Source organism: Hemiscyllium ocellatum, chromosome 18 (assembly GCF_020745735.1).
Source record: "Hemiscyllium ocellatum isolate sHemOce1 chromosome 18, sHemOce1.pat.X.cur, whole genome shotgun sequence".
In the NCBI taxonomy this organism is placed as follows: Eukaryota; Metazoa; Chordata; class Chondrichthyes; order Orectolobiformes; family Hemiscylliidae; genus Hemiscyllium; species Hemiscyllium ocellatum.
In genome coordinates, this window is record NC_083418.1 from 68,833,688 (window position 1) to 68,849,628 (window position 15,941).

Genomic DNA, 15,941 nt, shown 5'->3' on the forward strand with positions numbered 1-15,941 from the left:
GGTAGCTGTTTAAAATTGAAGGGTGGAACTGAGTAGTTTTGTTAGTGGTTTCAGTTAGAGAGTGATTAGTAATATAATCCTCCAGTGGTGTCTTTTAAGCTCGATCTATTATGGTAGCAAGGAGAATCCAAGTAACTTGAAACTCTTGCCTGGATGTTTTGAGACAATTACACAAGATTGAAACTTGCATTTTACTAGTGTCCTGCATAAGGATTTACAAACTGAGGTGGTGTCTTTGTCTTCATCCCCAGGCAGTGTGAATGTCTTGTTAAAGCAGTTTTCAGGCTATGTTCTCATCCAGTGTATTCATAACCTCTGAGCTTTTGCAAACCATCATCTTTTGTCGTGATTCCATCCATTCTATTAGTACCAGTTGTAGTTTGGGCTGCAACAGTCTTTGGCCTCCGTGTTGTCTGCAGATTGAAATGTAAGAACTTGCAACTTGTTTATCACTGTTGCTTTTTTTGAGGCAGTGGAGTTGCTGCATTTTGTGTGTTGCATTATCCTGCCATATCTTGCTCACTGTTGCAACAGCTGTGGAGTACAGGCCTTTCACCACCTTGATAGTCATCAGCAGGATCTCCTCAACCCTCTATGTGTAACCCATGGAGACCGGCCACATTACTGCTCAGTCCATCCATCCGACTGGTCCAATGCACAGTAACTCTCCTGGTCAAGCCTAGTGCCATTTATAAAAGGAAAGCTACACCTTCCTGTCAGATGTGGAGGTACTGGTGTTGGACTGGGGTGGACAGTCAGAAGTCACATGGACACTAGATTGTAGTCCAACAAGTCACACAAGCTTTCGGAGCGCAGCCCCTTCATCAGGTGCCTGTCAGATGAGCAAAGCACATGCTTTGATCCTGTTAAAATTCCTCTTTGTGTAATCTGTTGTACGTTCATACCACAGGCAATGATATTTGGCAGCAAGGGACGAACATTTCTCAGCAAAAACATAACATATGTTCACAAAATGGAAAGCGCTGAAGCCCACTAGTTTTTTAGAATTACTGTTTAACACAGTAAGTACCACTGCCTGTGTTTCAAGAGATGGAGGAATATTGGGTTGATGCTACAACTGGTTACACAGACATAGCACTTTGACTTCTTTTGTATCTGCGTGATATGTGTTCTGGAGATTTGATTCCCTCAACTACCATCCAGCCTTTCACTTTGTTCCTGTCTATTCCTCCTTATAAACAGAAACATATTCCACATCCAGCAACTGCGCTAGGGTTTGCTTCTCCAGCTGGAGACTGTTTTGAAGAGTGGTGATGGAAAACATCTTTATTTCTCGGATGCAAGAAGCATTTCTATCGCCTAAAGGCTTATTTGTTCATGACTCTAATTAAAAAGGGGTACTAAACTCATGAAAGAGGAATGTGACAGGGACAAAACCAGGCAGAGTGACAGACTCACATTCCACTTGGTAAAAGATACCACTCTCAAATGTTTTGGCAAACACTCCAATCGTCCTTAATCGGCTAATTGACTCATCCTGCCTGAATATTGTTCGAAATAGTCAAATTCCAGAATTCAGACAGGCACGATTTGTATTTCTGCGTGTCCCAAAAAAATAATCAAATGATGATCTGATCTCTAAAGCCTCCAGATATTTTTGAGGTTCCCCTAGAAGGCCATTAAGATTTTTAGGAATATCTCAGCCATAGCTTTAAGTTGGGTCTTGAGACAAAAGCATCGTTTCTTTTAATGTAATGGTGAACAAAACATTCAGCAATGGATTTGGATACTAAATGAAGTGGTATAGCAACTTGAAGTAAGCAATTTGCATGTTATAAAAAGCTGCAGATGCTGGAGAAAGTCATAGAGATGTACAACACGGAAACAGACCCTTCGGTCCAACCCGTCCATGCCGACCTGATATCCCAACCCAATCTAGTCCCACCTGCCAGCACCCGGCCCATATCCCTCCAAATTCTTCCTATTCATATACCCATCCAAATGCCTCTTAAATGTTGCAGTTGTACCAACCTCCACCACTTCCTCTGGCAGCTCATTCCATACACGTACCACCTTCTGCGTGAAAACGTTGCCCCTTAGGACTGTTTTATATCTTTCCCTTCTCACCCTAAACCTATGCCCTCTAGTTCTGGACCTCCCGACACCAGGGAAAAGATTTTGCCTATTTACCCTATCCATGCCCCTCATTATTTTGTAAACCTCTATAAGGTCACCCCTCAGCCTCCGACACTCCAGGAAAAACAGCCTCAGCCTGTTCAGTCTCTCCCTATAGCTCAAATCCTCCTGAAACAAAAGGAGAAATCAAAATGATAACTTTGTTTCTTTCATCACAGATGCGGAGTTTTTGTAAGCAGTTTGAATGTCATGATGAAAAAATGCTTTGGTATCTTTTCATGTGGTAAAATTTACATAAAGCCCTTTGCTCTGCAGAGTGCAAACTGAGTGATTGTGGATGAATGTTATATATGTACAGTTGTAAAGATAAGTTTTGAACAGGCGCAGAGAGAAAACAAAAGCTGAGCTATTCATAAAAAAAAAGTTCCGGAGTATACAAACGGAATTGGCACTCACGAGGAGACTGGAGAGAGGCTGGGAGGATTTTGGAGCGGTGGAAGAATTCTTTTAATGAATCAAGACCTTTGAATGTAGCAAAAGTGTTAGTGTGAGAGTTGAGGTTTGTGAAGATACTAGTGCTTGGAGACAGTGAGGACTGCAGGTGCTGGAAAGTCAAAGTTGATAAATTGTGGAGCTAGGAAAAGCACAGCTGGTCAAGCAGCATCAGAGGAGCAGGAGAGTCAATGTTTAAGTTCAGGATCTCTCATCAGGAAAGATACTGATGCTTTCTTGGCATTAGCATGGTGTAACCAAGCCGAGATGGATAATTGGATTTGAGCAAGTGGAATTTGTGCAGCATGAAATTTGCAAGTGTGACACAGTTGATGAGAGTCAGTTCTTGCAGAAACAGAAATGTAGGTAAGGATTTCAATAACAGTACATTCAATTAGGAAGGACAAAGGTGTTTTTGTTGAGATGGGTGCTAGTGATGGATAGGAGATTAGAGGCATTGGTCAGGTCCGGACAGGGCACAGACTGCAAATCCTTGTGCTATGTTTGGCTACTGCAGTCAAGAGAAAGGATACGGTGACTTTGGAAGCTACTGAGTAAGCTGGATTTGTTTTATCGGTCATCATTTGGAGGTGATTCTGCTCAAACAAAAATTTCCGATGGGCACTCTGACAGGAAGGATTAGCAATCTGTAGCATAGCGTGAATGTGCTGACAGAGATCCTGCCATGGACTGGGGCGAGGGCAGTACTCACGGAGTAGCAAGACCTACTTCTTGAGAGGAGGAACTTACAGACATGAGGGGAGAAGCCATTTCTGGAGATAACTTGATACAGCCAGTAAGTGTACAAATAATGAGACCGGGATAGAGATGTAGAGGAGAATACATCTTGTGTCTAACATTCTGCAAGATAAAAGAGATTGGAATTCTGCACCTGAAAAGTGTCAATGCTTTGTGAAAAAGGATAAAGAGAAAAGGCAACATTATGGAGCTTCTTCAGATGAAGAATAAAGCTGGTGTGATTATTGATTTTATTGTGCAGAGATCCTAAATATGACAGTTTTGTTTCTTCATGAACCTTTAAGTTCCAGACCTCGAACAGAAGCTGTGGGAGCACAGGGGTTCAAAGACAGATCATGAGAATTGGTTTGAGGTAGAAAGAATGTTTAATCCTAGCTTTTGTTCACAACCTTCTGACAGTAGATCCTGTCCAAGGTGAAAGGTACAATTGCTGTGTTCTCTTACAACTTCAACTTTTCATTGTAGCTCACTGTGAACCCCTAGTGGCAGAGGTGCACAAATGCAGCCACACATGCCAAGCCAATAATCAGCACATTGGAAATCACAACAGGAGATGTATTTTGATTTTTTTACTCTTTTTCTTCAGACTACCTGATCTTAATCTTCCAGGAAGTTTTGTTAAATTATTGTTGGATAATATTACTGCCGATTCAGAAAGAAATCTCACACCGGCTCTTGAGATTGGAGCTTCACGTGTGGACTAATTGAGTTTTGTTTTCTGTAGCATCCCATCACCCATGTCGATTGGGTGAGTTTCTCTGTAACAGTGGGCTCTGCATTAATGCTGGCTGGAGATGTGACGGTGACTTTGACTGCGATGATCAGTCGGATGAGAAGAATTGCAGTGAGTTTTCTTTTTCAACATCACCTTCATCCAAATAAACATCACAAACGCAACTGAACAAGAAGTCGCGGTTCTGATTCCTGTTATACTAAGGGACAAACCTGTTGTGTTGTCTATTCTTGCCCTAGCTGCCTCGCAATGTACCACAGACCAGTTCCGCTGCAAGTCAGGCCGTTGCATCCGGTTGTCGTGGCGATGTGATGGCGAGGACGATTGCTCTGACAACAGCGATGAGGAAGACTGTGAGAAAACAGGTGACGGTGGGGATAGTGCGGTAGAATTTTGGGGTCAGGTGGTCCTGAGACTACAGCAGTCGTAACAGGAGAAAACCCCAGATCTGTTACAATCAATCTCAGCACATGCTTGGCACATTCCGGCCTCCTGGACTCAACTTTTAGATGCTTCAGTCTCATAGAAACGAGGAGCAGGAGTAGACCATTCAGCCCATTGGCACCGCCCCTGCCCAACATTGTACATGATCATGGCAGATTCTCTAAATGCCATAATCCCACTTTCTTTTCAGACTCCTTGATTATTTTAGTGTCTAGAAATCTACATTTAATTCTTAAATGGATTCAGTGACATGGCTTCCACAGCCTTCTGTGGTGTGGATTCCACAGATTCACCTCTTTCTGAACGAAACCACACGCATGCGTGCACACACACACGTGCACACATACACATGTGCTTACGCACTCACACACATGCGCACACATGTGCACACAAACAGAAGTGCGTAAATGCATGTACAAACACACACCAGACTACACTGACATATGCAAGTAGGGTTTGTGGTAGTCACAATAGTTTGTTGTGAAGCTGGCTGTTTTAGTGAATGTGATGATAGTGAATGTTATCGTTTTAATGGGAGCATCACCTTTTGGCAGTGCCCCTTTGGGTAATGAGGTGTGTGGTTTTCCAACTCATTTTCAAGTTATTCACAGTGTTTTATGATTTACACCACCAAGGGGTAAAACTCTGTGCTGAAGGGCAAAGTTGGAAACATTGACTCTAAGGTGTTAACCCTCCACATTTTTGCTGTAGAACTCCCACACTGTGCTCCAGATCAATTCACATGTGGCACTGGGCGCTGCATTGGGCAACGGAAAGTGTGCAATGGTGCCAAGGATTGTCAGGATGGCAGTGATGAGATCCCACACCAGAATTGCCGTAAGTTTGAGCCAAATACATTGTACAGTTGAACAATTTACCTGTGTGATCCTCAAAATTAGTTTCTGTGCAGCGATGCAGACTTATTTAGCATGAACTCTCTTTGTGTTCTTTCAACTGAAAAACTGATCTGTTTCATCAGACTAAATTTAGTGCTTCATGGATTCAGTTTTCCAGTTTGTCACATATTCTCTTCTCTCAAAATGTGGACGGCTATGAGGATTAGTACTAGGCCTCTGTCATTTTTTGAACAGCTGCCAGGGAGATGGGCGGGGCTGATCATCCTCCCTGTGGTAAAGACTGCCCCCCCTGCCAAAAAACACCATTTGCCGTTGTGAGTGGCCCCTTTCTCCTCCCCCTCCTCAGGACTCCCTGTGCTATCTCTGGGACTGAAGGGCTGCTGGCCATTTGATTGACCCAGAGGTTCCTTTTCAGTTCCAATTACTAGGAGATTCCAACAAATTCTCACGAGCTGGAGATTCTGCAGAAATCTTGCACTGTTCTAGGATTAAGTTGTTCATCTCTACTGAAACATAATTCTATCAAATTGAACTCAGACGTATTAGTGGCCTCTGGTCTGTGTTTCTGTCTAAGCTATAAAAATTCAATTTTGCACAGACTTCATCAGTTAGCATCTTCAGAACTTGCTATGCACTTCACTTATACCAATTCGCTTACTTGGAAATGATGTATTTGGTTCACTGTTCCAAATGACTTTCTAACTACTTAAAACAATTACCTTCTCGGAATGTAGTTTACTTTTACATAAAACTCAAATTCCCAAATGATGATATATTATGATCCTTTTATCACCTTTCTGACTTGGACTAACATCGCTATCCCTTCCCTGTCATTGGGTTAAGATACTAGAAGCCCCTGCCTCACTACAACCCATGGTCTTCCAACAGTTCACCAGTCTCTGTCCAATGGTAGTTGGAGCTTGGCAACAAGCACTGTGCCGGCCAGTGAGTCCCCAAACAACTATTAGAAAACAAAGACCTATCTAAATAATTTCCATCCTGTATTGCTACAGTTCAGATGCAGAAGAACTAACTTTGTGATTTCAAAATCAGGTGAACCTTCTGAGGAGGAAAGCTGCAACGTAGACAATGGTGGCTGTGCACACAAGTGTCAGCAGGTTCGAGGTATTGTACAGTGCACGTGCCACACAGGCTATCGACTAATGGAGAATGGAAAGTTGTGCCAAGGTAAGGCCCAAATATTGGAACTTTCACTTTGGGTGCATTAAGCTGCTGTATTGTCCACCTCCCCTCCACACCACACTGTGGCACAAGACACTTGATCTAACTCACTCCTCTACTGAGAGACTTTTCATCCAACACTTGCTTGCACGGTTAGTTTCCTCTGGTTAAAGTTCAAAGAGCAGTCTTTGATTTGTGGAAAGCTCATTTACATACAATGAAACGCAGTGTTGCTTCACACCCTGGTGATCGCCAATGTATTGAGCAAACCTTCAGCTTTTTAATTTTGTGTCAGCAATTCATTCGACGAAAGCCATTGTCTTTCCGATGATTATCCAACTTGACAACATTAGCTATTCACGGCAGTTGGGTTTGTACCATTGGTGAGCTCATAATGTTGAGAGGAATCAGAACTCAAAGAATTTTCGACGCTGTAATTCCTCCTTAAGTTGCATTTCCAGATTTCTGGAAAAAGTCTGTCTCAGGTGGAAAAGTTGAATTTCTTTAGGGGCCTAGATACCAGAAAAATGCATGAAAGAGGATATCCAAAATCTTACCTTTCAGGGTTGGGGTCCACATAAGCTGAACTTGAAAAGGCCACACAAACTGTACTTATATTCTCTTCCAGTCATTTGTACGTTCACCATGTTTGCACTCGTGAATTTTTTAGCATGACACTTGATGATCAAATGGCAGGTAAATCTGCAGAATGAGTGATGACCTTTGCAATTTCTTTTTTTTTATTTTGGTCCTGACCAACATTTAATACCCAGAGGGCAGTTAAAGGTCAACCACATTGTTGTGGGACAGGACTCATAGACAGTTTCTTGGAAGATTCCTTGGTGAACCAGATGGTTTGTATGACAACCGATCATGATTTCACATAATTTCCAGACTTTACTGAATTTTAATTTCACTCTCTGCCGCAGCAGGATTTGAACCTCTGTCCCCAGATCATTAGCCAGGGATTCTGGGAGACTATCCCAGTGGCAATGTCACCAAGCCACTGTAAGGCTGATGAACCACACACATTGGACTCTTGACTCAATGAGCAGGCTTCCCAGGAATGCATCAGCCTCAGTGAAGTTGCAGTTTGGCCTAAGGTGGTTTGCGAGATTGTTTGTGATATGCCATTACCTTTTCTATTGTAACTCCAGTAGGATTTGGGAAGTGATGCAGTAGGATGTTGCTGGCTGCAGGACGCTATACCCTCTTTTGATTGTAATTCCTTCTCAATTCAGTGCTGATTGTTTTGTCTGAAAGCATTAAATGGCCTGATGTTGGACACCAAGGAGAAAGTGAGGACTGCAGATGCTGGAGATCAGAGCTGAAAATGTGTTGCTGGAAAAGCGCAGCAGGTCAGGCAGCATCCAAGGAGCAGGAGAGTCGACGTTTTGGGCATGGGCCATTCCTGAAGAAGGGCTCATGCCCGAAACGTCGATTCTCCTGCTCTTTGGATGCTGCCTGACCTGCTGCGCTCTTCCAGCAACACATTTTCAGCTCTGATGTTGGACACTCACAAATAAGGAGAGCAGGCCATTCAGCCCTTTGAGCTGAGGATGCTGTGTTGTATAATAAGATCATGTGATCTGGCGTCAGCTCTACTTTTCTGTCTCTTCCCTTCCCCAAGCCCCCTGACCCCTGACTCATCCAAAATCTGTTTAACTCAGCTTTGAATTAACTGAATGACCCAGCCCCCAGTGTTCTTGGAGTAGGACCGTAGTGCAATTCACTGTCCTGTTTCATCCACAATCTAAACTGGCTTTGATTGCGGTCTAGTAAAAAAAATCAATATGGTGCAGTTGGATGCTCTTTTGAGATTGTGGTAAAAGTCAATATTTTTGGATCAGAGTAGAGAGACTTAAGCTCTGATGGAGCGTGTACGTATTGATTACAGAGTGCTTGTTGAATGACTGCAGTGGCAATGGGCTTGATTTTTCTTGTTAACATTTCTTGACCTGAACACGTTTTTTGCTAGTTGTGTGACACAGAGAACATTACTGCAGAGCACGACCCGCTGTTCAGTTCAGTCAGCACCAGTAGTGGCGATAAAATAGGATTTATCATCTGCTGTGAGCCCCTCTCACCAGTTTAATCAAACAGGATTTCAAGATGTGTTTGCCTGACATTAACAATCTGTTATTTTTTTCTGATTTGACAAACCCAGTTCCCAATTGTAAGTGTGATGCAAGTCAATTATAATATGGTTCAATTTTTAGCCAATAGATGAAAGTCTTGTGGCTCGAAACCTTTATTTTTCTTGCTAGGAATAGGAGAAAATATGACTTGTTAATATTGTCTGGCTGTAATTTAGTTTTACGCCAGAACGCCAACATCTACATTGTAACGAATATCTGTTGACTTCGTGTTTGTAATTATTTTAAACACTACCTGAGAAAGTTCTGATACTATAGATACTTGAAGCAGTTTTCAATCTTTTACAAAGTACTATCCTTTCACACCATCCCTGCCATGCCTCAGCATTATCCTGGCGCATTGTTCGGGAGGTGAAAGGGACAAAAGGTGTCAGTGTTTGTCGCAGTGACCAGTTGAAGCATATCCATGAGATGTTCTGTCTGAGGTTTCAGAGCTGCTGTCGCCAGGTTAAGGTCTCCTGTGTGTCATGCCTTATAACCAGGAGATTGAAAAGGGGAGGGGAGCGTTGTACATCACAAGCATTATCTGAGTAAGTAAGTATCACTGAGGTGCGATGCAGTAACGTTGTGGTTGTGCTGTTTGTGCAGACATTAATGAGTGTGCGGAGGATGGATACTGCAGCCAAGGCTGTACCAATTTGGAGGGAGGATTCCAGTGCTGGTGTGTACAGGGTTATGAGCTACGGCCCGACAAGCGCGGCTGCAAAGCACTCGGTAAGTGTCCCCCACCATGTCAAAATGTTTTGTTGAACAGATTTCCTTCAGAAATTGTATTATGTGAGGATAGAGAGATCAATCTTTTACATTCCTGAGTTTCCTGACTCCAGCTCGGTTCAGTTTTCATGCTGCTCACCATGATGAGTACCGTGAGATCAAGGAGCAGAATTTGACCATTCAGCCCATCCAGTCTGCTCCAACATTCGATCATGGCTGATAGGTTTCTCAACTCCATTCTTCTGCCTTTACCCCATGACCCTCAATCCCCTTACTAATCAAGAACCTATCAGTCTCTACCTTAAATACACCCAAAGACTTGGCCTCCACAGCCCTCTGTGGCAGTGAGTTCCACAGATTCACCACCCTACCTCCTTTGTAACTTGAAACTTCCTGTGCTCTAGTCGAGTTGTTCCTGAAGTGGAAGGTTTTTTTTAAATTCCATCATGGGACATAGGTGTCAGTGGTGAGGCAAGCATTCATTACCCATCCCACTTACCCTGTGGTGAGGAAGAGCTCAAACCGCTGCAGTGAATGAGCTGTGGGGACTTGCTTGGAAGCAAGTTCTAGGATTTTGAGCCAGAGGTGGTGGAAGATGGTGAGCTGCACTCAGGGAAGCAACTGGAGAGTGAGGTGAGGAGAAATTTCTTCACCTAGAGAGTGGTGAGCCTGTGGGATTCTGTGCCACCAAAAACATTTGAAGTCAAAATATTGAATGTTTTCAAGAATAAATTAGATATAGTTTGGAGGGCTAAGAGGATCAAAGGATATGGGGAGAAAGTGGGAGCAGAGTCCTGAACTTGATGATCAGCCATGATCATATTGAATGGCCTATACCTCTATTTTCTATCTTTCTATGAGTATTCCACTGCATTCCTGATTTGAATATTGTAAATGATGCACAGGTTTGGGGAAATGGGAAGTGTTGATATGTCTAATACAGTTTGGTTTCTGCTCAATGATAAGGCCCAATGGTGACGGAGGATCCAATGAAGGTGATGCCATTGAATGTCAAGGGGCAATGGTTAGATTCTCTCATGTTGGAGACGGTCATTGCCTGGAACTTGTACAGCAGCCTGTCACTTACATGCTCTTTCTGCTTTTTGGCAATCTGTCCCCAGGGACAACACCTGCCCACCCACATTTCAACTGAAAACCAAAGAATCAGTTTTAGTTCAAGATTTTTAAAAATCTGTTAATTTACATTTAAATTCTAGTCACTGCCAAGGTGGGTTATTAGCCTGGAACCATAGAACCATTGGCCTGGGTTTCTGCATTACTTGTCCAACGACATTCCCACTTCATCTCCATTTCCTGTGTAACCCAGGGCAAAGATGGATTGAGTCAAACTGTCATTCCTGATGAAGGGCTTACATGCTGCCTGACCTGCTGTCCTTTTCCAGCACCACACTCTTGACTCTGATCTCCAGTATCTGCAGTCCTCACTTCTTCCTCCTTGAGTGAAAGTGTGTTCATGTTTGTGAAGCATCACAACATAGAAGTAATGACATGTGTAACCCTGTGTTGCTATGGGCTTAGCTGCCAGAAGCTGTCCTAGAGAAGGTTAACTCGGATGATCCCAGGTATGAGGGAGGTGGGGTCTGTCTTATGAAAGAGCATGAATAGGTTGAGCCTGCAGTCGTTGGGATATAGAAGAATGAGAAGCAACCTTAATGAAAAATATAAGTTTCTATGGGGACTTGGCAGAGTAGATAAGGAAAGGTTATTTCCCCTTGTTGACCAGTCTAGGTCCAGACGGCATTATCTCAAGAGTGTGGGGCTTGGCAAGGCTTGATCATTAAATATACTTAAGACTGACATGGATAGATCTTTAGTTAGTGAGGGAATTGAGGGTTATGGGCAGGAAAGTGGAATTTAAGATTATCAGATCAGACATGATCTTATTCAATGGTACAGCAGACATGATAGACTGAATGGCCTACCTTCTATTCTTACCTCTTATGGTTCTATGGACAGGATTCAGTCCAGCATGCATCGATAGAATGAAAACCGGGCCAATTGCACATGTTCAGCTCTCTTTGAATAAATAAATTGATCTTTTGTGGTTTGTTAGTGATTAATTTTGGCAGCGATTGAAATGTCGTCGATTGAAGTTTGCCCATTAACTTGCCAATCTGTGAAATTGTTATTCCCTTAAGGGCCGGAACCAGTGCTGCTGTTTGCAAATCGCATTGATATTCGCCAGGTGCTTCCCCGGCGGTCAGAGTATACTCTGCTGCTCAATAACCTGGAGAATGCCATTGCCCTCGACTTCCACCACGACAAGGAGCTCGTATTCTGGTCTGATGTCACCCTGGACCGCATAATGAAAGCCAATCTGAATGGGAGTAACGTGGAGGAAGTGGTGTCAACAGGACTGGAGAGTCCAGGTACAGATCAGTTTAAATCAAGACAAATCTTTGAAATTAACACAGAGAAACTTCGTTTGAGATTTTAAAAAAACTGCAGATGCTGGAATCCAAAGTAGACAGGCAGGAGGCTGGAAGAACACAGCGAGCCAGGCAGCATCAGGAGCTGGAGAAGTCAACATTTCACGTGTATTCCTTCTTCAGGACCAAGAAGGGTTACCCCCGAAACTTCAATTTCTCCACCTCCCGGTGCTGCCTGGATTGTTGTGTTCTTCCAGCCTCCTGTCTAACAGAGAAACTCAGCAGGTCTGGCTGCATCTGTAGAGAGACAAACTGAGTTAACGTTTCAAGTCTGGCATGGAGACTCTTCTTGAGGTCTTTATCAGACGTTTGAAACTTAAATCATTGGTTCCAGAAAGTGTTTGAGACCAAAACATTGAATGTTTTCAAGAAGGAGTTTAATACAGTTCTGAGGGCAAAAGGGATCAAAGGGGGGAGGAGGAACAGGATATCAAGTTGGACAATCAGCCATGATCAGATCGAATGGCTTACTCCTCCTCCAGAGTTCTATGTTTCCAGTGTCAGACTGAACGGGAAGACTGTTCTCATCCACATCCGGAAATGAGCCATCAATGTGTTTGTGAATCTAGCTGCTTTTGCTTTTAGCACATTCCACACAGTTTCAAAATGCCCACATGTGCCAGCTTACATAATGGCCATGGGTCTGGGTCGTGTTGTTACCAGCAGCATCACCAGAGATCAGACAACTGGGCTGTTAACCCAGTGCTGACACACCATCTGTGTAAACTAAGTCATTGACCTTGAGGTTTTTAAAATATAGAGAGTCCCAAACCTTTAGTTACTGATCCCCTCTTTGAAAATCCACAGTCTTACAGAAAACAGTGTTGGGGAGGATTTGTCCTCCTAACAATTGTATGAAACAGCTGATAATGAACTGTTAGGCCATTTTACAGAGCAGACAATATTCTTTTTAACTAAAGTCAAATAATCACAGATAGTAACGGACTTGAGTATGACTGAGGAGAGACATGGCACTGAGGTTTTCCATTCTGCACAGATCAGGACCAGCACAAGAATGCCAAATTTCAAACAACAACAGCAATTTTACTACAGGTCCTCAACAAACAAAAGGTATATGTTCTAGCCACCTTCTTCTTTTGAGTTCAGAACCCCAGAAATGTAACAATGCAGAAGGAGGCTATTCTAACCATCATGCCTGCCCTGGAACCTACTGTCCCCCGTTGTTTTCTCCATGGCAACATCTCAGCCAATCAGAGCTGATTTTCCAACTAATCAGCATACTTTTCTCCTGTAGTACAAATTGGTGTGATTGTTTGACATTTCTCTGTACATCCTGGTGAGTGTGAGCTGGAAAGCTTTGATGACATGCAGCAAGATTCAAATAAACATTCAACATGGCAGTAGTGTACGTGTGCTATAAATGCATCAGCTACATGTTGGTAAATCCTTCTGTACTGGTTTGTTGGGCCTATGCCTGAAATTGACACTTGTAAATTGGCATTTGTAGTTGCAAAGTTTGGGGGAGGGGTGGGAATCAAATCCTGTTCGAGATTCACCCAACCCCACTTTCTTGAAATGAGGCTGCCTTGATTGCATTTGCACTTAGACTAACAATGTTTTGAGGAGAAAGTGAGGACTGCAGATGCTGGAGATCAGAGCTGAAAATGTGTTGCTGGAAAAGCGCAGCAGGTCAGGCAGCATCCAAGGAACAGGAGAGTCGACGTTTCGGTGCTGCCTGACCTGCCGCGCTTTTCCAGCAACACAGTTTCAGCTAACAATGTTTTGAGACAGATTAACAAGTGGTCCTTCAAGAGACTGCTGGTATCAATTTCAAAAAAGTATGTTTATTAAAACAATAATCCTCGCATTTGCTTGTTGCTGGGCCCCTTTCTCATTTTCACTTGAGCCTGATCTCCTTCTGATCCCAATACCAGGAGATATCAAAGGACTTCTGCTGAGAAGATGGTTGGAACTGATCCATCGCCTTGTGGGTTACCCCTTAGTCAGTGCTTGCTGCTCACTGCCTATTGGTTCATGGATTTCAGGGCGTGGGATTGAGTGAATCCCAGGCCTCCAGCTTCTGGTGTGAATCCTGCTCACTGCCTACTTTATTTATGCAAATAGCCGAGAGTAATCCCCATCGTGTTGTCCTGCAATGTGGAGCCACTTCGGAGGTTTCCACTTCAGGGAGAGCTGTTGGTTCTGCGTGGAAAAAAAATCTAACAAATCGAGTCTGTCAGCCAAATATCTCAGTAAAACCTCAAGTGTTGGTGAGAATTTGCTGAAATAGTGATTTAGATAGAATTTCAGGAATGTGACACTCCTTCTTCAACTTTCTGTTGAAATGTTACTATGGGATAGTCATCAAAACTCTCCAATTATCTTCAGCTGTTATTTTAGATGAAAGAGCTGTCTTTTGGAAATAAAGACCCTTGTGGTTTATCTTTGGGCTCCAAGTGGCACTTTAGTTGGCTTGTTTTCCTGAACACATGTGGTTCACGATCTCTTTTCAAGCTGGTGCATATGAATTCCACATCCAAATAGGGAAGAATGGATTTCTTCGTTTTACCCTGGATCTGTTCCTTCCTTCCAATACTTCCAACTTCAATCAAAAATTGATTTGTTCTATGGGACGTAGATGCCTCTCGCCAGGCTATCATTCATTGCCCATCCCGAATCGCCCTGGTGGTGAACTGACTCATTGAACTACTGCACTGCATGAGATATAGGGACAGCCACCATTAGGAAGGGGGGGGTTCCAGGATTTTGACCCAGCAACAATGAAGGAACGCTGATGTAGTTCCAAGTTAAGATGGTGAGCTGTTTGGTGAGGAACTTGAATTTGGCCGTGCTCCCCATGCATCTGCTGTGCCTGTGATAGAGGTTGTGGGTTTGGAAATGTCACATTTGGTTCAGTTATCAAGCCCATAGGAGCCAAGAAACTTCAGGACACTTTGTAACAGTAAATCTTTGGAGTTATTGGTTTAAATTGGGGTTACTGGAACTGGTCACAAAACACAGTTTTGTGATTAAGTGCTGCTTACCTGGACTGTGCTTGCAGCTTCCACTGACGTAGTCTTTCTCTCTTTCTGCCTTTACTCTATTGGACTGGCAGAGACACAACTGCGTTTCTCCATAACTAGAAAATCTCAGCATAAAGATTTTGATTTTCCACTGAATTCTTAAAATGTGAGTTGGAACGATCAAGAGTTTTACCTGGTGCATAGCCCCCAGTTTCTGTGCATTGGCCACATGTCTGCCAGTATCTCCTTCTAATTTTCAGGATGCAACATACACTAGGGTCACCGTTCCCAGTTTGCTGTGTTGTTCCGGACCAAATGCGATCCCCTCAGTATATTACAGAAATAACCCAGAGCCTAACTTTTATGTATTTTTTTAAAAGGCAAGTGTAAGGTGCTTTGTTCCAAATAGGATTTGAATAGTTCAGCTCTAAGCTTTAATCAGGAAACATTTTGTTCTTAAAACAAAGTTGAGACACAAAAAAAAGAAAATTTGACATAACCTTGCTGAAATATTTAACAATTGAATGTATTATTTAACCACATTGGGGCGGCTCGGTGGCTCAGTGGTTAGCACTGTGGCCTCACAACACCAGGGACCCAGGTTCGATTCCAACCTTGGGTGATTGTCTATGTGGAGTTTGCACATTGTTCCTGTGTCTGCGTGGGTTTCTCTGGGTGCTCCAGTTTCCTCCCACAGTCCAAAATATGCAGGTTAGGTGAATTGGCCATGCTAAATTGCCCATAGTGCAAGGTGTGTTAGTTAGAAGGATCTGGGTGGGTTATTCTTTGGAGGTTTGGTATGGACTTGTTGGGCCAAATGGCCTGTTTCCATACTATAGGGAATCTAATCTAATCATTAACTATTCCAATATAGGCAGCATTCCCTTAAACACAACCTTGGCAAAGTTAATTCAGTAACACAGTTGTTATTCTCACGTACTGTCTCTCTCCAGTCCAGTAGAAAGAAGCAATTTGCCTGTTTTGATTTTTACGAGGAAGCCTCATTGTCCTCGTAAACTTGACTCCAGCAGCAGATAACTTGAGCTTACAGCTTCAGCAAAATCCACAAACTG

The 15,941-nt window shown here is 43.1% G+C and overlaps 1 protein-coding gene across 4 annotated transcripts in view; it reads left to right on the forward strand.

The window, feature by feature from the left end:
- The window catches only part of lrp4 (low density lipoprotein receptor-related protein 4), a 392,905-nt gene that overhangs the window by 284,708 nt on the left and 92,256 nt on the right, over positions 1–15,941 (forward strand). For all 4 annotated transcript variants that reach the window (XM_060839081.1, XM_060839083.1, XM_060839082.1 and 1 more), the window contains exons 7-12: positions 4,073–4,192; positions 4,321–4,446; positions 5,237–5,362; positions 6,436–6,570; positions 9,309–9,434; positions 11,594–11,824. In XM_060839081.1, coding sequence (XP_060695064.1) covers positions 4,073–4,192; positions 4,321–4,446; positions 5,237–5,362; positions 6,436–6,570; positions 9,309–9,434; positions 11,594–11,824 — 864 coding nt within the window. The remainder of the gene's footprint in view (positions 1–4,072; positions 4,193–4,320; positions 4,447–5,236; positions 5,363–6,435; positions 6,571–9,308; positions 9,435–11,593; positions 11,825–15,941) is intronic.